Source organism: Callorhinus ursinus, unplaced genomic scaffold (assembly GCF_003265705.2).
Source record: "Callorhinus ursinus isolate GAN/ISIS: 27379988/994484 unplaced genomic scaffold, GSC_fseal_2.0 scaffold19, whole genome shotgun sequence".
In the NCBI taxonomy this organism is placed as follows: Eukaryota; Metazoa; Chordata; class Mammalia; order Carnivora; family Otariidae; genus Callorhinus; species Callorhinus ursinus.
This window is the reverse complement of record NW_027397081.1, coordinates 17,370,552-17,391,512: the sequence shown is the minus strand read 5'-3', so window position 1 is coordinate 17,391,512 and position 20,961 is coordinate 17,370,552. Positions and strand designations below refer to the sequence as shown.

General features: G+C 45.4%; 1 protein-coding gene across 1 annotated transcript in view; it reads right to left on the bottom strand.

Moving 5' to 3' along the window:
- Positions 1 to 20,961, bottom strand: part of TECTA (tectorin alpha) — a 69,337-nt gene that overhangs the window by 5,388 nt on the left and 42,988 nt on the right. Inside the window, exons 12-19 of the mRNA XM_025893827.2 lie at positions 14,900 to 15,099; positions 10,768 to 11,151; positions 8,572 to 8,858; positions 6,891 to 7,186; positions 4,273 to 4,383; positions 2,893 to 3,095; positions 1,752 to 1,915; positions 1,054 to 1,302 (exon numbers count right to left, since the gene is read on the bottom strand). Coding sequence (XP_025749612.1) covers positions 1,054 to 1,302; positions 1,752 to 1,915; positions 2,893 to 3,095; positions 4,273 to 4,383; positions 6,891 to 7,186; positions 8,572 to 8,858; positions 10,768 to 11,151; positions 14,900 to 15,099 — 1,894 coding nt within the window. The remainder of the gene's footprint in view (positions 1 to 1,053; positions 1,303 to 1,751; positions 1,916 to 2,892; positions 3,096 to 4,272; positions 4,384 to 6,890; positions 7,187 to 8,571; positions 8,859 to 10,767; positions 11,152 to 14,899; positions 15,100 to 20,961) is intronic.

The following is a 20,961-nucleotide window of genomic DNA, read 5'->3' as shown; positions in this document are numbered from 1 at the left end:
GTATTTTAAGGTGAAGGAGTTTGAGAAAACAGCAGAAGCAGAAAGGTCACGGTGACCTTCCCCTGACTCTACTGTCCTGAAACAGGTCACAAAGCCCTCAGGTGCCAGGGGCCCTCCCTCCTTCAGGAAAGTAGCATCCTTATCTCCAAAGACAGAGGGAAACCAAGAAGAATCCTAACCAAGAGGCTCTGCTAAGCTTCCCCCAGTTTACTACATTTACCACATACCCTTTGACCTTTCATACTTCTCCATGGTCCCTTCTTGGTCTAACCTAGCAGAAAGTTCTCAGGTTCGACCACTTCCTTTCTCCTCATTTTCTTATGGAGGCTTCTGTGTCACCTAAAACCCATATTAAATAAATGTGTATGCTTTTCTCCTGTTAGTCTGTCTGTCTTTGATTTTCACAGCCGGCCAGAACTACTGTTACTTGACATAACCAGTTTTTAAAAAATAAAAATAATTCTCATTACTGTGGTTTGGTCTATAGTCTTTTCTTCTGATTCATTCCTTCTGTAAATTTTGTTACATAACCACTGTGTTTCAGGAAACACAGTAGGTGCCAGGCATTTAGCAGTGAATAAGAAGAAACTCCTTGATTTTATAGGCTATGTAGTTTCTTCCACTTACTCTCTTATTCTGTTCTATTATTCTAGTTCTTTTCAAATTTTGACAGGTGTTCTGTTCACCAACCATTCCTTCTCACGACATGCTTTTGTGCAGGTGATCCACATTTCTCTCAAGCTGAAACTCGAAGTCGGCAGGACACAAGCCCCTCTTGGATCACATTGCAAACAAAGCTTTTTGTAGTTAATGCCACAAAGATGCGGGGATCTACTACTAAGTTGCTCTATGACTTTAAGCAAGTTGCTTGGCCTCCCTGAGCCTCAGCCTGCTCATTGCTCATCCAATGTCTACCTCACAGGCTGTCAAGAGCATTCTGGTTCATGGATGCACAATACAAACATTGCCTCCCACTCTCTCCTCTAAAACCTGACGTGGACCAGTATTTATCTGAAAGGCTCTGAGGCTGTCCTCTAATAAGAGGCCACTCACCCTCCTTCAATGATGAAGTACCGGAGTTTGTCATTGCTGTCACGGGAGGGGGTAGCATAGCATTTGTTCAGCGTTAGGAGTAAGTGTGTGGAGTCAGCTCCAACCACAAAGACCCCTACGTACAGCACATCTCGAGTTGTCAACACCACCTCGCCCTGGCGGTAAGGGTGTTTGTAGGAAGCATTTTTGTAGAGCGCCATCTTGGTGGTGAAGCTGCCTTCTTGGGTTGGAACTGTGAGGTTAATGACACTAAAAGGGAAACAATCATGAGGCAAGGGACCCCAAACAATTATATGTATTCAATTGCTACCATTTTCAAGCCGAAAATGCAGAAGGAAGGCAAAGCAGATGATAGCAAAGTGTAACTCCAAAATGGTACCCAAAATGGCAAGCCACATGTGGCAAGTAAAATGAAAATTAAATAAAATTAAAAAAAATCAATTCCTCAGCACCCCTAACCACATTTCAATTGCTCGATTTTGACATACAGCTGTTGCATTGGATAGTAATACAGTACATTTCCATCATTGTAGAAAGTTCTATTGCACAGTGCTGGTCCGAGGCTTTAGATGCAGAAAATATGAACTATTTCTTCCCTAGTGTTTCAAAGACAAATGCTAGCAAGCAATTTTGATTATGCTAACCTTGACTGTCAAGGAAAAGACAAAGCAATGCACACAGCCCATGAGATTCTTTACCTTAGCATAGGCTTCACAACAGAATCTAAAGAGATCTTGATATCCAGCTCATAAGCACACGAAAATTCCACATTGATCGTCCGGTCCCTAGTGATGATGTTGCCAGTGTTGTTGGCACTTTCGATCCAGACTGTGTTTTTATACATGATATGAGTGCCATTGGACTGCAGAGCAAAGGAAGGTCAGAAATCATTAAATGTGGGAGTATGTGGCTTGCATTTCAAATCCACAGCCCTGAAAGTGGAGAAATGGCTTCTTTCCATACATAACCCAGAGGCTGGTATAGGTCAGGATGGAGCTAGCTTCAGCATTTACTAACAGTAATAATGAAAGTATTGCAATAGATGTCAACAGCACCCTTCAGTCTGATAACCTTGAGTGTCCACGGAGGCTGAATCCATGTACCCTGAATTCTAACTACAACCAGCCCTAGTTATCTGTGGGAACCCAAGCTGGGGACAGCATGAAGTATTGCCATCCCAGGTTAATATAAATCTTCTTTTTTGAGTCTTAATCCAAAATCTCTCCCGCACCAAATCTTCTACCAGACATTCCCACAAGGACCACAATGAACAAAGGCAGGTTGCACCTGCTCACTCCTTTCATTCCCTGATAAAGTGCTAATGAACATGGTTATATATATATATAATATATATACATATACATATATCTATTTTATAGGAAGGAACAAGAGGATAAGAAGCAAGATGCTTTGCCAACCTATACGCTGGATAATCTGACAGGAAAAGTTGGGCCTTGATGTATTTCTGCAGCCAACTGTTACATGGTGTCTGGGACACCCTCCCCCCGCCCCAAAACTCTTCCTTTACCTGGAAGAACAAGAGAAGAATGAACGAGGTAACAAAAATTTGTCAGCATGGAGGGTAAAGGATGACAGCGGACAGCGCAAACTGAGGACAGGAGCCTGTCACTTATTGGGATCTTTCAGTTCAATTAACCACTCAGCACCCGATGATTCTTCTCCTTGATGTCTTTCATGTTGGATATGTCTTGTGTTGTTTTCCACAGAGGATATTTCTAAGTAAACCACCCTGAAGTTGGCTTTAAAGATACCCAACGTGCAAACCCTTGGTGCTGTCACTACCTCAGCCGGATGTCCTTTCTGGCTCCTGGTTCTCACCTGCACGATGTTGCCACAATTCCCTTTGGTGTTGTTGATCTGAAAGGAGATGAAATCTTCCCCCTCGATGTGGGAACACAGTCTGTCATTGATCCTCACACCCTCCCTCTCAAAGCCGAGCTGGAAGAGTCTGCACTTCGATATGGACACTTCCATCTGGGCTGCCTTGCAGGTCACCTCTGCATCAATGATGTCATGGGAGTCTGCGGGGAACAGTTAGTATGAGAGGCAAGTCAGGGGGAGCTGGTGGTGCTGCAGGGGTGGGGGTGAGGTGTCCTATGACCGGATCCTTGAGAAGAGGCTAATGATCTTCACACAAAGGCTGGACATTTCTAATTAAGCTTTGATCCAACCAAAAGAGTACATAAAGTTATTCAAAGCAATAACCGGGATGTTGTTAAGCTTTTTAAAAAAGATTAACATGCTAGTAAAATGTGTTTCATCTTTTCTTCACAAACCTAGGACCTTGCCCCACTTTGGGTGGAGCTACTTTCGCCTAAGCTGTGTACCGCATCTGGCTTATCCTAGAGAGGCTAAAGGACATGCCCCCGGGTGAGAGCAGCCCCGGGCAGGCCACTCCTGGAGCCCCCACGGATTCCCAGGCACCCACTAGGAGATTTTTGACACTATTAGGCCAATTGGCATTCTCTAGGAGTACATAAACACAAGCTAACGAGCACTAGAGAAACAGAGAGGATTTTATCTGCCCAGGTGAAGCCCTTGAACAGCAGCCCTCCTAGGGAATCTTTCAGTCAAGTAGGATGCTACAATTTAGCACATGCCTTCTGAGTTATTTGGTTCCAGCAAGGGCACGGGGCTGGGGGGGGCAAAGCAGCACCCCCCTTCAGGCCGACATCATGGGTATGCCCCGGGGGACAAGGCCGTTCCTACCTTATGGGCGCTGAGGTTAGGAGTGGGACCTGTGGTCCTAGGTGTTTACTGTTTGCTTCAAACCCCACAGTTGCTTCTTCAGGACCAATTAATCTGGCTTTCAACCAGTCTTAAAGCACCTGGCACTCTCGCTCTGAGGGTTTCGTGTTTGCGTCAAACTGCCTGACTTCCCTGTGAGACTAAAACATCAATATGGATCTCTCTGATGTTGATCGGGGCCTCAGATGTAACTGGCTGATTCTATTCATGTACAAATTTAGGTGTTATCATTTATTGAAGAAAAGGCTGTAGCTATGAGGAGGCGAACATTAGCCTACTTTGAAGAAGTCAGATTGCTTCTTCATTCTGCTTCAACGCTTGTGAAAGCTTCACCAGGTGGGTCTCTAACTAGGGCAGCTACATGGGCTCCACCCCTGGAGTCCTTCTGCGTGGCTGCCAGGCCTCCGCATCAGGCCCAGTCTGGGTGGGGAGGTGGCAGGTGTCACTCACTGTTACCATAGGGGGGCGGCTCCACGCAGCCACACAGCTCTCCTCCGTTTTCCAGCTCACAGGTCCGGTTGGGACAGTCCGCCCCCACACAGGGATCTTCAACCACTCCTGCTAAAAAGGAAAACAAACACAAACACGCACGACTTGATTTTCACACCCATGCTCAGCAGCAGGTGGCTGCACTCTGGACTTGCCACTTTCATGGAATTGGCGGTGGTCAGATGGCAGCTGAGGATGAACAGACAGGGCAACTTTCCAGAACATGATGACAACATGTGATCAGGGCCCTGGCACCAGGCTTCGGTATCTCCTCCAACCCTCACGATTGCTCTGTGTGAGAACTGAGTACCATTTCACAGCTGCAACATGCCCAAGGTCCACACAGTGGAAGGTGAGTGGTGAGAATGGAATGCAGAGACACCGCAAACTGCCAAGATCTACCCCGATCCCTGTTCTTACCACACTGGTCTTCCATTACACGCATTTGTATCTTTGCGCTTACAGAGTGGGGTCCAACCATTTATCTCCATTCTCCCTTGCAGCCAGCCTCCTCATAGTTGCTGCTCAATAAATATTTGTTAAGAATGAAAATTTCAGGGCCAGTAAAGTCCCAGAGAGGTCCTTCAGATAGGACTTGCTGGTCTGTTTTGATTCATGGTCTACTTTCCCCATAAACTTCTGTGTACTTAATTTTATAAAAATAGACAAACCCAAACCTACACACAACTCGCCGACACTGACTTAGATTAATTGTACTGTTTTGCCAACAAGGGTAAAACTGTAAGTAAAAAACAAATGTATGTGGAGTGCCATCATCATCATATTATAAACAATTATTTCTGTAGCAGATGAGTCCACAGACCACCTGCAAGATCGTCAACTCCCCAGTTTAAGAAACACTAATTGAGAGCATTTTCTTTTAGATGCTCGTTTCTTTATTTAAAGAACCTCTCTCCCTATCAGATGTAATAATCCTCCTATTCATCATGGCATGGGATGGTGAGTGCTAAAGAAACAACAACTGTTCAATCCCAGCATGAGCCAAGTTAGCTTCAAGAATTTAAAAACAAAGCAAAACCCCGTGCTGTCTCAGCTGCTTCTCCTGACTCAGCTGCCATGCCCCTCTGCTAAGTAACTCACTGTAATACATGGGAGTTTCGGGATGGCTTGGCATCACCCTGTCTTAATTTCCAGAAAGACCACTAATGGAGAGCCATCAGCATAATTTAAATACATTTATTTTTAAAGGCTTCCTTTTATAAAGATCCTTTCACTTGACCAGTGTGTCCAGTGCCTACACAGTGCACACAACGGCCACTCAGCGAATGTTATGGCTGATTAACACAACATGAAAACAGCCCAAGAGAATAACAAAGTGGGGAGGCTATAGCCCACAGAAGGAAAAAAACACCTCCCTTACCAATATGGTGGTCCATATACCAATTGGCAAATAAGACATGCCCTTATACAGAGGGAAGTTCTTAAAGTTTCAAAACAGTTAATTTTAAAATTATTGAAACTATTGCTTATTAACACAACAGGGTAAAATATTAAAGTTATCAAAAAATGTACGTTGATTTCCAAGAGAGACTAGTAATTTGCTTGTTAAGAGTTTCTGAAATCATTGGATACATATTCTAATCAACTACGTTGTTTTTAGATTCTGAATTAAGTGCATCCCTACTCCTGGTCAGGTTTAGTCTGCAAATTTACTGACAGGCATGCAGTCTTGCAGTGTGCCAGTTTTTGTGTTGGTACCTGGATGCACACCGGGTTGGCAAAATACACACACTGTTGGCCACAATTTCATACTGCATTAAAAAGACAGGCGATGACACATTTATATGTGTTTATATACATATTTGCTCCATTTGTTTGATTAACTTAGCAAGAAAATGAGCAAATGATATAATGGATCTACACATCAAGATGATTTTCTTACTACAGAAAAAAATATAAGACTCTATAGATCTACTGGGTGACGGGCATTAGGGAGGGCACGTGATGTGAGGAGCACTGGGTGTTCTGTGCAACTGATGAATTACTGAACTCTACATCTGAAACTAATGATGTACTCTATGTTGGCTAATTGAATTTAAATTAAAAAAAGGAGTCTATAGACCATTGGTTTATCAGCTAATTTAATATATGTACAATCCCTTCATAAATCCAACCACAGCTTCCTTGCAAGGCAGGCAGATAGAGTTGGTGCGATTCCAACTCAGCTTGCCCCTTGCCACATGTCTTCCCTTTCTGAGCTGGGCTCTGACCCCTGTTCAACGAGGCAAGAAGAGCTGGTTTCGAGATCTGAAAGCAGTCAGGATGTTCATCCCTCTACCTCATCAGTCACTAAATGGGTGCTCCTCCAACCCAAAGAACCTCATCTGCCCAAGCTGGTGTCCCAAATTCCATAGCTGGAGTGGAACCACAGGCAAGTGAGGCTCTCCTGAAATGCCCCCCTCCCCACAGAATCTCTGCTGTAGCTCTCAACTCTTTAAGCCTGGGGGCAGATCTATGGCTAAAGGTGGAGGCCGGCCAGGCCTAGCCCAAGCGGTGTTGCCGGCAAGGCTGTTCTCTTAGCTCGAAAAGAACCCGCAGAGATAAAATAATTCTCTTACAGCAATTCTCCTTCTCGATCCACTCGGTGCTGAGGATCCCGAAGGAGCGACAGGACTCCCCATAGGCTGCCAGGGAGCCACAGAGCTGGGACTTGTGGTGGTTGTAGCAACCGTCCAGGTAGCAGGACTCGTAGAAGGGGAGGGGGTCCAGAAGCCCGTAGCAGGGCTGGAAGAAGCCCTTCATGTCCGTGAGCTTCAGGCAGTAGCTGTCACCCTGCATCTTCTGGATGTGCACGTTATCACACATGGCCGCGTACTGAGAGAACTGCAGCTCGTTGCAGCTAGAGGTGAGACGTCTGGTCAGACGTAGCGAGACCCAAACAGCCCCCTGAGATCCCCGCGGGGAGGGAAGACCCCACCTGTTACCTCATCTGCTAACCCGGAAGTCAGTGAAGTATGCGGATTCCAAACACTAATTAGCTATGTGATCTTAGGTGAATCAGGGGCTACTGGCCTCAATCTATCCATCTAAGAAAGCGACACAGTAATTCCTACTGTTGCTATCGCTGGGAGAAGTGAGGGTAAACTAAAATAATGGGTCAGTGGCCAACGTGTCAGATGAAAGGCAGATACTGATATGAAAACTGTTAACCTTCGATAGGATTGATACAATAACCATGAACAGGTATTGATTTAATAACCAATAACAACCATAATAATAATGAGAGTTACTATTATTATTAATCAATAATAGTAATGATAGTTGGTATAATAGTTGTCTAGAAGCCTTCTAAACCACTTCCCATATAGCTATCAGAGACCAAAAGCAAAACTGTCACAAGAAAATTGGTATCCAGCTGAAACAGTTTATAAAGGAAGAAAAGGAAGGGAGAAGCTCAAACAGAATCATAACCCCTCAGGAGGAGATTCTGGACTTTGCCACTTACAGGCCCCTCATGTAATTCATTCTGCTCTAGCTTCCATTTCACCTAGAAAAGGAAGAGACTGGACTAGATATTGCCTGAGGTTTTTTCCAGCTCTGGGTCCTATAATTCAGGATCGTCTAATTTATGAGATAGTATTCTGTTTATACCTGCGTCATTTCCCCATCTGGACATTTAGCTGATGCTAAAGTACAAGGGATGGAACCTTTATAAAAGCAAAGAAATAGCATGAAAAAGAAGCATATCTATAGATCCAGAAATGTATTACAAAATTCAGCAGCTCAGAGGTAATCTGAATTAAGTAACTTTGGAATAACTTGTTTAACTCATTCTATCTCAACTGGCAAGAGAGGGGTCTCATAATAACTTTGGTGACTTCCATTTTTGAAAAGGCTTTCCTGATCTCTACCAAACTCTACTTGCATTCTGGTGGGAGTCACGGGCACATAATTAGACCCAGACCTGGGAAGCAAGGGACTTTTTCTCCCAAGTCCCAGCAGGTGGGCAGCTGGTCAAGACCTCAGGGTTTAATCCTGGGCACCCTCTTCTGTTCGGCCAAGGGCTAGATGACATGAAGACTTGGAATCATATCATCTAAGCCCGGTTCCTTCCTCTGCCATTCAAGAAATTACTGAGGCCTCTGCTGTGCCTATTTGTCTCATGAAAACTCCAAAGACCTAGGGCTCAGCTCTTTGCAGGAGATGAGTGGTGCTACGATAGAGAGTGCACTCCTCATTAACACCTGTCATGGACACGGGAGGATGTGGGACACCAAGTCTAGCGGCTGGAACTCTCACCTCTTCTGCATGCCATTGGTTTTCCAGCTCTGGGCCAGTACCACGCTGCTCACCACTGGCTTCCCCCGCAAGGTCACATAGTCATCTGTTAAGTCCCCATTGAAGTTGCCACAGAGGCCACACACTTTGTTCTGCAGCCTCTCACTGATGCTGATTTTTATGACGTTGAAACCATTGTAGTAGATCTGGATGTCAGGGCTGGTGTCTATCACCAGGAACCCCTCGCTGCTGTAGATTTTGGTTGCCAGCCCAGTTATAAATGGAACATTCACTTGTGTGCCATTCACCTGTGGGAGAGGGGGGAGAGAAAGTAAGTTATAGTAGGGATTGGCAGTTGTTCCTATCAAGGGCCACTATAGATGTTTACAGGCTTTGTGGGCTATATGATCTCTATTGCTACTCAACTCTGCTCTCAGGGCATGAAAACAGCCATAGACAATATGTAATTAAATTAAGGAGGCTGCATTCCAATAAAGCTTTATTTAAAAAAAATGGCAGCAAGTGGATTTGGTCAAATTCTGTAGCTTGCTGAACACTGCCTTAGAGTTTAAAGGCATTTACTCATCATACTGTCCTCAGTTCCCCCCAAAGCAGCAAAACGTGGAGGCAGAAAGATAAGAAAACATTATAAAAGTACAACCCACTACAAATGGCTGGATTTTTGTATAAAACTTTCCCCAGCATAAACCAGTTACTGAAATGAAATCCCAATCCTGTGCGAAGGAGTGTCAAACATGGTTAAAATGAATCTGGGGATCACTGCCATGTTTATTGTTTTCTTGTGTATAAGGTCCAAACTGGAGGTCTCCTCCACCCCAAAGGTCCTATAGACACAGTATTTTCTGCATTCATCATTCTCCTACTTTCTAACAGTTTCTTTTCTTAGCCCTTAGGACAGAACATAACGTGCTTTTCCTGTACTTACCAAATAAATTGATTCCCCCCCCCCAGTTATTAGTAACTTTTGTTTCATAAAAAAAAAAAAAGCAGAAGCCTTTTAGACAATATGATTCTTTACCATTTTGGCCAGCTTGGAGTATTTTATTCAGCAATAATGTCAGTTTTGCTCTCTCGGGTGGTCATTTTGACTTTCTAGCTCCTGTATTCGGGAGCAATGCAGTCGTGTCTATGTGGGCCAATTTGTAAGAAGAATTGGAGTGTCAAAAACAGTAGCAGCTTTCACTGAAGTTAAAAACCAGTATTAAAATCCAGACTCTTCCTTTTAAGCTTGCAAAATACTGCCAGTCTTTTGCCTAATGTTGGACACTAAGCTATCTGATGATTTTCCAAACAAAGACATGCTCAATGCAATGAGCCAGTGGCAGAAAGCAGAATACACACAATAATGCTTAATTCTGGAAAACGTTAATGTGTGTGTCCTGGCTCTCTACCTGCCCCTCCCCAGCTGGAGTCACAGCACTGGGGACTGGTGCCATCTTTCAGGTCTGCCAGCTTGTGAGCAGCCTGGTTTAGCTGAGAGGCTGGAGGTGGCTTTCAGAAGTTTATCAGAGCAGATTATATCTTACATGGAAGGGGCGGGAGGAATCCAAGTTGGGGAGCCATATCAGTTATGGGGGTTGGTTGGAGATTCACATTTATTTAATATGTCAGTCTAAGATTCACCAGAGACCAGCCACCCAGGCTAAGGGAGGGCCAACCTAAGAGAAATGCACAGTATTCAGCCTCCCATTTTCTTTCACTTGCTCTGTCATCATGGAGCCCTCTGATAGTGGGGGATGGCTCCATCAGGTTTTTAGCGAGGTCGTTATTTTTATAGGCAAATGCTTGCCTTCTCCTGGCTTTTAGAAAGGATAGCAGAAATGAAAGAGCTCATCTTGATACAGCTGAGCAGAGCCAAGAATACTTTTAAAGGCTCTTAAAAACAAACAAGATGCTTTTTGGAAATTCATCCAGAGTCAAAGCTGACTTATCTACCATTTTATCACCTGAGACTCTATTAGCACCCACGCTGTCATTAGTGGCCCCGGAAGGGTCAGTGAAGGACAAAACGGGGCCGGTTCTCATGCTGCAGAATCTTTAGACTTTCATTCCTGAAAATCTGGTCATCTGTGTAGGGCACATGCGGAGGAACAACTTACTATCCTCCAATTGGGTTATCCGGGAAAACCACAAGGTCCCCTAGCCAGGCCCTTGTTCCGGGGCGCGTGTCTTAAGAATCAACCACAGGCTTGTCACCTTGACAGTGTTCCGGTCGTTGATGAGAATCTGCTCTTCATTAATGTAGAAGTAGACGGGCGAGATGATGGTGAGGTTGGGCGCCGACCACTTGTCGAAGTTGATGATGAGCTGGAAGGAGATGTCGGGCAGCTTCTGGCAGATGGTGGAGAGCACGAAGGCACAGTTGGCGGGGAAGCGGAGGAAGGCACCGTCGAAGGTGCGGAAGACGCCGCCGCCCGCCGCCAGGCAATAGGAGGTCTTGGTGCTGAAGCAGCCGCGCACCCCGTTGCGCAGCGCGCACTCCTCGTCGGACTTGCACTGGCGCGGGTCGCACTGGATCAGGTTGCGCCGGAAGCAGCGGCAGCGCCGCGTGCAGTCGCTGTTCCAGAACAGCTGCTTGGGCTGCAAGAGAGGCGGTGGGCGTTAAATGCCGGCTGTGGGCAGGCCGGGGGGGGGGGCCCTCCCCTCCGGGCGCCCCCGGGGGCGCCTCCATCTGGACCCTGTTCTGGGCTGGGGGCTGGGCTAGCCTCCCTCCAAGGGGGCTGGAATTTGCAACAGCGAGCAGGAGGGGGTTTGCTGCCGTGTAAATGTGACATCTGTTCCACGCCACTTGGATGCCAGACCAACATGCAGTTTAGTCTTTATTGGTTTCGGTCAAGAACTTGGGACCCTTATACAGCTGGATCGTAGACCTAATCACAGCCAACCTGTGAATGTTTAGATGTTAGAGGAAGTAGGTGAAGAGGAAAAATATTTGGTAGGAAAGTACCAGCTCCACCTCGAGGATGAAATTTCAGTTCGCTCAAGAATGATAAAAGTGGCCCTTCAGATCTTAACTAGGTTAAAAGAAAGTTATAACCACTTCCTATGATGAGTCATTTCAACATTCAGTGAGTACAGCCATTCCAAACTTTGTCTTTACCTACCTACTTGGAATTTCCTGTGGTGGCAAGGACCTCCATTCCTATGTGTTCTGAAAGGAGGGATCTAGAGAACAGGGAGGTTCTGAGCTTCAGTTCCAGCCCTGGACTCTACGTGTCCACCCTGAGGAACACTACCAACCTCCCAGAGGCTCCGTTTGCTCAGATCTCAATTGGAGGTAATAATACAGTCTTGCAGGGCAGCCCTGAAGATTAAATTAAATAAGACCTTATAAGGCACGTTTCCTGGCGTAGCGTAGGCACTCAATAAACCGTAGATGCTGTTCTTACTGGAGAAGAGCCACTCATCCTCTTTGAGAAGGTGAGAAATTACATAGTTACATAAAATACCAGTAGCAAAGTCTATATTCCATGGTGGCAGCCTTTAATTTCCTATTCTTTCCCAAACAAGCAATCATCTGTAGACCCAATTGTACTTGGTGGAGTTTGTGCTCTTGAACTTGCCCTTGTTCTAGATTGAGAACTCCAGGGAACAGTTGGAAATTGGTCATGATGGTCCAGGTGGGGTGTGGTCTCAACAAGTAGACCACTTCGAAAGACCTGTGATGTAGGTACTAATTCAACTGACCAGAACAGCACTCTCCAGAGATGTGTCAACTAGGCACAAGAAGGCCTTTGCTTCTGTCTGGTCACTGTTTCCGGCTTCATGGATAGACTTATCAAAATCCCAGCTATCACATACCAATAATGATCAGATTCAAAGGTAAATAGATAGAGAACAAGATCTCCAGGACAAGTTTTCTCAGTGCAGTGCACGTCAAGATGCTACTGCTGATTCTTTCGTCCTCAAAGTGAAGTTATTCCTGGAACCAAGGCTTCCCTCCTTCCAGACCTGAAAAATATTCTGGATGCCAGCCGCCTTGCAAATTGACTTGGTTTCTCTTATCAGATTTGCAGAATAATTGAGTGGATGGTCTGGCCTCTCTCTGATAAGAAGTCAGACATTACATGGGCAGAAAGAGAAAAATAACCTGGCATATGTGGATATGATAAAGGATAAATAACTCATCCCTCAGGAGAACTTGATCATGAAGCTAGCTTCACAGGGAAGTCACTGGGCACAGCGTGGCTTTCTTTACCTTAATTAGACCTGGCAATGACAGCTGGGTGAGTACCCTACATGCTAATGGCTAGATGTGTTCTCCCTTTATTTCCAAAGAAATTTGTTGTATAACCAAGCCCCCAAGCTTGTTTGAAAAGTGGCAGGGAGATGTGGATTATTTGTTCTGTAAGTTTGCTACTTTCCAGATAGAAGCCGTTGTCAAAACCCACTGACTTTCTGATAAAAATCGGGTAATCATGTTTATAGTGCTAATAGCTGCGGAGAGCTCTCTCTACCTGCATTTCCTGAGAGTTCCAAGGGCTTTTATATGCATCATTTCATTAACACGCCTGGATTTTTTTATTGACAAAATGCTACTCAAGGGAATAAAAACAACAAACACAATAGCATCTCCCAATTACTGAGCTGGTAGGTGCCAGGCACGAGGCGAGGAACCTGGCGGAGATTATTTCTACAACAACCGTACGGTGCTGGTATTAGAGCCATATTTCATGGAGAGGGCACCCGAAGCTCAGGGAAATGACATAGCTTGCTCAGTGTCCCACCACCAGCGGTGTGGTTCAGCGAGGCTCAAACCCGGCTCCGTTCCATGATGCCACGGACACCCGGCATCCCTGTTGAGGGGTGCATGACACCCCTAATGGATGCAGACTCTTCAGTAAGTCTCTGGACCCGGGAGCAGAGATTGCAAGAGTGCTTTTTCAGCTTTGAGTCTGGTTATCTCTCCTCCGACTCTGTGAGAAAAATTGTTATTTTGTTATTTTTTTCTCACAAGGTCTGCCTTTGCCTTTCAAATAAGCGGTATTCCTAAGAGCTAAACCCACCTCTCCCCGGAAGTCTTCCTTGATTACTTTTCTAATCTTCTGCCCCACTTCTGTCTTCCTACACTGAAGCAGATTTCCCACTGAACATGAACCTAAAGCAATCCCCACATTCCCTTTCTTTTATTTACTCTCAGAATAAAGTCAACCTGATGGTTCTTGAACGAGGCGATGCATTTTTACAAAAAGGAGACCTTTTTTATTTTTTGCCTAATTTAGTTCCAATCCAGACGGTCCAATTAGATTTTTTTTTTAAGTGCTGCTATTCTTTTTCATTTAAAATTGATTAGTTCTGTAGGGTATTACTTCTCACTCGATATGTTATTTTGTAACCGTTCTCTTGTTCTTTAACGTGCACGTTTCTCTCTCCCGAATAGACTTTTAAGTTCCTCAAGGCAGGGGACAGGCTTTCTCATCCCCAGCAGCACCTCTAGCACAGAGACCTGCAGACAGCAGGTCCTCGATACTTACAGCTGTTACCTCCCTCCTCACCAATGTAAGATGTGTGCGTCATTTAAGCAGAGACTGGGCTTGAGGCAGAACCACAGACTAAATACTTTGTCTAGGCAAGACCTTTTCTAGCTTAGTATTACGGCACATAAAGAAAGATCTCAAAGTACAAAAAGTAAATGATTCAGCGAGCTGTTACATAAGGTTTTACTGAGTGGCATCTACAAAGGGCATCTTCATCAGCTCTCTGCTGAAGCCCCCATAGAGAGGGAAGCGGAGGGCAGAATGTGGGAGGCACAGCATTAAGCAGTCCAGATAGAGCTCGCTGGGGGAACGGTCCCAGAGTGACAAATGGCATATGGGGAGATGGTAGCCTTCACATGCTTTCATGGAGCTTCAATAGCCCGAAGAAGGAAGGCCATTCCTCTTGGCCTCGAGCGCCATATTTTCCAGTTAAAAATGTCCTTAGCTAAGACAGATGCAAATGTCAGATTCACAGCCACCATATTTCCCAACTATAGCCACCCCAGAAGCTTTCATTGAGATTTACAGGACAGGAAATCAGAAGGGCCTAGAGAAAGGCATGGCAGGGAGAGAAACGCAAATGCTAGTGGAGAGCGTGGGCAAGTGTCGGAGGCCTCCCAGTGCCAAGGGCAGGAAGGGACTGAGGCCCAAGCGCACTTCCTCATCCGCTCCTCAGTGAGCAAGGGCCTCACCCGACCTCTCCTTAGCCTGCTTGCCCTGTCCCCCCTCCCTGCAGACCAGCACCCCCTTTTCCTAACCAAGGGGGAGGACTGGTCAACCGTGACCAAGCTCTTGGGGTCGGAGGGAAATCTGAGCGGACAAGGAGGGACGGGTAGGGCTGGGCCGCCTACCTCGTAGTATTTGCCATCCGAGTAGCAGCCGCAGCTGTGGGGCAGGATGCAGCTCTTGCCGTTGAGGACGTAGCCCGCGTCACACTGACAGCCCTCCACGCAGTAGTGGTTGCAGTCGCTCTTGAGGCGGATGGCAGCACAGCGCGGCTGACACACACCCACGCAGCTCTCATAGTGGCTGTTGGGAGGGCAGGTGACGGCTAGAACACAAGACACATGTCAGGCCTCGCCCGCTCACAAGGACCGAGCGCGGTTTCCTTCCGGCCACGGCTTCCCCCACTCCGGGAGGCCTGGCGGGGGGTGAGCCGTGCCACTTTCTCACTACGACTCCCTCTGCTTCTGGAAAGCCTCCATCCGACTCATTCCTGCTTAAAACGGTGGACCACAGAGCGGATGAGGTTACTGGAGTTCCCTCACGTAATCTTTGTCCTCTGCTCAGCCGTGTTTTTTTGAGGTGCGCCCTGACCTGTGACCTTCACCCCACTTCCCGACATGCATCTCAACTTCAGTTGGGCACCCCCATGGCCGCTTTTAGACCCTCGCTCATCTTGGTCTTCCTTGTGCATGCCCTCCTCGGTCTTCCTTGTGCATGCCCTCCTCATCCTCTAGGGCTCCCCAAATTCCCCACTCTTCTAGTCCTAGGTGGAGACCCTCTTATTGGCAAAGCTCCCCCGACCCTTACACCAATGGCAACTCGCCTTCACCCCAGAACTTCCCCAGAATCTTTTCTAAGCCAGGAGTGCATAGACGGTCCAAAAAGGGGCCCCTGAGCCCCTGGATTTCTGAGGAGGCAAATGTGTGTTGTGTGTATGTGTGAGTGTGTGTGTGTGAACTATGTTCTACCATTTTCAAATGTGCGTGGATGCTCTTAGGGAAGGCAGGTAGGGTCCTGGTGAGGAGCTTGACTCTGGAGCCAGCTGCAGGAGGCTGGAGCCAGTTACTTAGCCTCTCTGGGCCCCAGCTCCTTTCCTGTGAAATGCACATACTTACAGCACCTACTTCATAGCTGGGGTCGGGGGAAGAATTATGTGAGCCTGAGTGGCTGGAATAGTGCTTAGCACATAAGTGTTCAGTGTTAGCTAATCACTAAAGACAGGTCTGCTTAAAAGTTCTATAGAGGCTATTATTTTAATCAATGTAAATGAAAAGCATGAGTACTATTATGTTGGAACTTCTCTATACCATATACAGTATACATTTGGGGCACATTTTATTTTTTATACTACTTAATGGTAAAAATGGACTTTTTTGGTGCACAGTTCTATGGATTTTACATGTATAGATTCATGTAACCAATATCACGATCTACTATATATATTTTTTAAACATTTAATTTAAAAGGTACTACCTGCCTGTGATAGACAATGTAAGCCATACAAGTAAAAGTGCAACAGAAAAGCAACCTCTGGTAACAAATTAGAGTTGAGTCTTTTAGAAATCTTCTATGCATATACGTATCCAGGTGTGTGTGTGTGTGTGTGTGTGTGTGTGCGCGCGCGTGTGCATTCGCATGTGCATGCACGTGTGTATTCCATTCCCATTTTTTTCACATGAATGGGAGCATAATATACATATTTTCCCGCTCATTGCTTTTTCATGTTGGTATTCCTTCCATTACCCTTGAATTACAGTTTTTGCACTGCTACCTGTTATGTATATTTTCTGTGTTTATGATGATGCTGCAGTGAACATCCATAGACATATATCTTTGATCTCATGAGTAAATGATTCTGTATAATAAAATCCTGGAAGTGGAATTACTGGGTCAAAGGGTTCGTACGTTTAAATTTTTGATGGATGCAACCGAATCGCCCTCTAAAGAGGCTGTGCCAATTCATCCTCCTGCCAGTGCTACGTGAGGAGGTTTATTTTCACACATCCTCGCTGACTGTTTAGCACCAAACCTTCTGACCCTTGGAAATGTGAAGGGTTAAATGTCATACATAAATATGACATATACATATCTCAATCCCATATATATGTGTGTGTATATATGTATACACACACACACACACACACACACATTTATATATATGGGATTACTACCCAGAATATATAGAGAACTCGTAAAACTCAACACAACCACCACAACAAAAACTTGATTCAAAAATGGACAAATGACTTGAATAGACATTTCTCCAGAGAGGATGATATACGAATGGCCAGTAAGCAAATGGCAATATGTTTAACCTCACTAATCATCAGGGAAATAAAGATCAAAACTACAATGAAAAACCACCTCACACTCAGTAGGATGGCTACTATTTAAAAAACTCAGAAAACCCAGTGTTGGCAAAGATGCGGAGAAATCGGAACCCTTGTGCACTTTGGTGGGAATGGAAAATGGTACAGCTGCTGTGGGAAGCAATATGGTGGTTCCTCAAAAAATTAAAAATAGAATTATCATGGGATCCAGCAATTCCACTTCTAGATATACACTCAAAAAATTGGAAAGAAGTTCCTCAAAGAGACCTTTATATGCTTATGTTCATAGCAGCATTTTTCACAAGAGCAAAAACATGAAAGCACTCCAGGCATCGCTGGATGGATGAATGGATAAGCCAATGTGGTCTGTACACACAATGGAATATTAGCCTTAAAAAGGAAGGAAATTCTGCAATGTACCACAACATAAACGAACCTTGAGGATATTATGCTAAGTGAAATAAGCCATCCACAAAAGACAGATGCTGTGTGAGTTCGCATAGAGGAGGTACCTGAAGTCTTCAAGTTCATAGCGACAGAAAACAGAACAGTCGGCTGCCAGAGGCTGGGGCGTGAGGAGTTCGTGTGTCGTGAGTACAGAGCTTCAGTGTTGCCAGATAAAAAGAGTTCTGGGGAGGGCGCCTGGGTGGCTCAGATGGTTAAGCATCTGCCTTCAGCTCAGGTCATGATCTCAGGGTCCTGGGATCGAGTCCCACATCGGGCTCCCTGCTCCTTGGGAGCCTGCTTCTCCCTCTGCCTCTCTCTCTCTGTCTCTCATGAATAAATAAATAAATAAAAAGTTTAAAAAAAAAAGAGTTCTGGAGAGTGATGGTGGTGGAGGTCGCACAACAATGTGAATGCAACAATGTGAGTACTTAATGTCACGGAACTGTAAGCTTAAAAATGTTTCAGAACATAAATTTCATGTTCTGTGTATTTTGCCGCAATGAAAAAAATTGAAAAAAAAAAAAAAACAAGTATATCCTGACTTAGTTTGCAATTCTTCGTGAGGCTGATCAGCTTTTCACTTGCTTATAATCCATTTGTATGTCTTCTTCTGTGAACTGCCTTTCTGTGTCCTCCTGCGCATTTTTGGTGTTGAATTTATTTCATACTACATTGTAAAAGCTTTTTAAAAAATTAAAAATAGACTTCTGTCTGTCATGTGTTACAAAGTATTTACTGTTTGGCTTTTAAATTGCTTCTTCTTTTTTTGGCGGGGGAACCTCTATTTGATTATGTTTTTGCCATGTGGAAATTTAAATTTTTAAAGTTGTCGAATTTATCAGGTTTTTCTTCTGGCTTTGGGCGTTTTGCTTAGAAAGGCCCTCTCTACTGCAAGATTGCCAAATACAAAACAAAAATGCCTTTGTCTTCTCCTAGTACTGTTATAACTGACATTTTTATGTTTGATCCTGGTTCTGTCTGGATTTTATTTTTGAGTGAGAAGTAAAGTGGGGATTTAGCTATTTCCCCCCTTCTTCCTGTCCTTTGTCCCTTGCCTATTTATTAAAGAATACATTTTGTTTCCCCCAGTAATTTGAAATACCAGCTTCATGGAATACTAATTTCTCTTTAGTGTTTGGGCCCTATTTCTGGATTTTTCTCATCTTCCCACTGGTTGATCTTTCTATTCATATCCCAGTGTTAACTTGGTTTTGTTACTGAAGCTCTACAACACATTTTAATATCCGAGAAGGTACACCAGCTATTTAGAGATGCCCATTGTTCCAAGTATGCTGGTCCCATTTCCCCAACTAGACTATAACCCATTTTGTACTTCGGATTTTTCCATGGCACCCAAAACAGTCCTGACAACAGGGCAGGTAGGATTAATAAACATTTGATTCTTGAGAACAAACTTTAAAACTAATACTGATTTTCTCCCCCCAAATGAAGTACCGAGAGCTATGGCGGATGATGGCTCTACCCCTGGATTTCCACTGTGGTCCCGAAGGTGACTATTGTTGGGGCCAGGACACTGATTTCTTTAGCCTTTGTGCCTTGGGGGTGGGGGGCAGGATGACGGATCCCCCTGAAAAGCGATGCAGTACAATGCAGCAGACAAGGGCTGTGGAATTGGGCTGAGTGGTTTGAGTCCTGGATCTGCTGCTAACTAGCGCTGTCACCTGGGCAGGTTACCTACTCTCTCAAAACCCATTTCCTCCTCTGTCAAGTGCAAATAATATCTCCCTCACCAAGTAGCTGTTAAGATAAAATGAGGTGTATTTTGCAAAGCTGCTAGTCCACTGCCTGGTACTTCAACAACAGCTTCTGCTGTTAATAGTAGGAACAATTGTAGGAGAAGAATTTATTCAACAAGAATTTATTGGATCTGCAGAGAAATCTGTAAGAGAACCCCTAATGACCAGACTTGGGATCCAGGACTCTGAATAAGAAAGGGAAAATGAAAATGATACTCAGCTCTGACTGAGCACTCACCGGGTGTCAAGCGTGGGGGGGCACGGATTATGAGACATCTTCCCACTTAATCCTCACAGTGGCCTACCAAAGTTGGAAGACAACCCCACAGAACTGATCTTGTACAGAGGTCCTGTACACTCCCCTGCAGCATCGGTTTGGGCGGGGGGTGGGGTGGGGAGCCAGTCCCCAGGGTCCGGGGTCTGCCCAGGGTCAGAGAGGCAGCACCACCCAGTGGAAAGAGCACTGCCGGTAGCCACTTCCCTTGGGAAAGTTCCGACCTTCCTCAGAGCGTCACTTTCCTCCTCTAGAAGATGGGACTATTAATGGCACCTGCTTTACGGGATGGCTGGGCGGAGACTATGAGCGAGGACTCATATCGCACTTAGAACAGTTCCGGGCACAAGTCACTGTTGGTCATTGATGATTTTCCTCTCCTGTGGCTCACTGTACTCTTACCACCTACAGCGCTAATTTAAGTCCCCCATTAAGGGGCTGAAGAAATGACAGACTCAGCTGAATGAATTTTAAGGAGGGGTTAGTAATTAAGACAATGGACCTCCCTCTCCCCCTCTAAATCTATTTGTTCAACTTGGGTGAAGTTTTCCAAAGCATTTACAAATATGGTAATTGGGTAATAAATTATCCCATTGATAGGAACAGCCAATATCATTGAAAAAGAACAGCACTCTGCCTTGTCACCAATAAGGGGTAAGTTTGACGTTCCGATTACCCCGTTTTCCTCCTGAAAACACTGTGTCTCATATCTCAACATGTGAGTGTTGAATTGGACTAATTCTTGGGGGCTGGGGGGACGTGAACCCTGCCCTCACTTCTCAGACATTCACGCCACGTCCCCTGTGGTCACAGACCACCCTGTTTAAGACAGGCTTTCTGTGTTCACCAGTCTCTCAGATGGAACGGCTGAGTTAGAACTCAGTCTCCTGCAGCTTTTCTCTGCTTCTGAAATTCAAAATGGAAAACTCAGCTGCCTCCAACTGTGCCCGCCCCCCATCCCCACCCACATACCTTCTTTAAAGTATAATTTTTCTCTTATTTTAGCATTTCTTTTTTTTCCCCAGTCACTACCAGCATCTATCTCCTCAGGAACTCTCTTTCGGATCTTTGCCCCCGTCCTGAAATGCCAAGGTCGGGGGAGGTCTAACTGGCCTCATGCATCCTAGCCTCAGCCCTGCTGGAAGGCAGCTGGTCTAGGCAGGGATGGGGCCCAAGGCCAAGGGTGAAGCAGGACAGACTCTGCTTTGAGTGCCTTGGATAGAGCTCCCCATTACTATATATAAAGGAGGCAACCCATGTCTGTGTAGAACTTGAGGAAGGGAGGGCGCCTGGGTGGCTCAGTTGGTTAAGCAACTGCCTTCGGCTCAGGTCATGATCCCAGGGTCCTGGGATTGAGCCCCGCATCGGGCTCCCTGCTT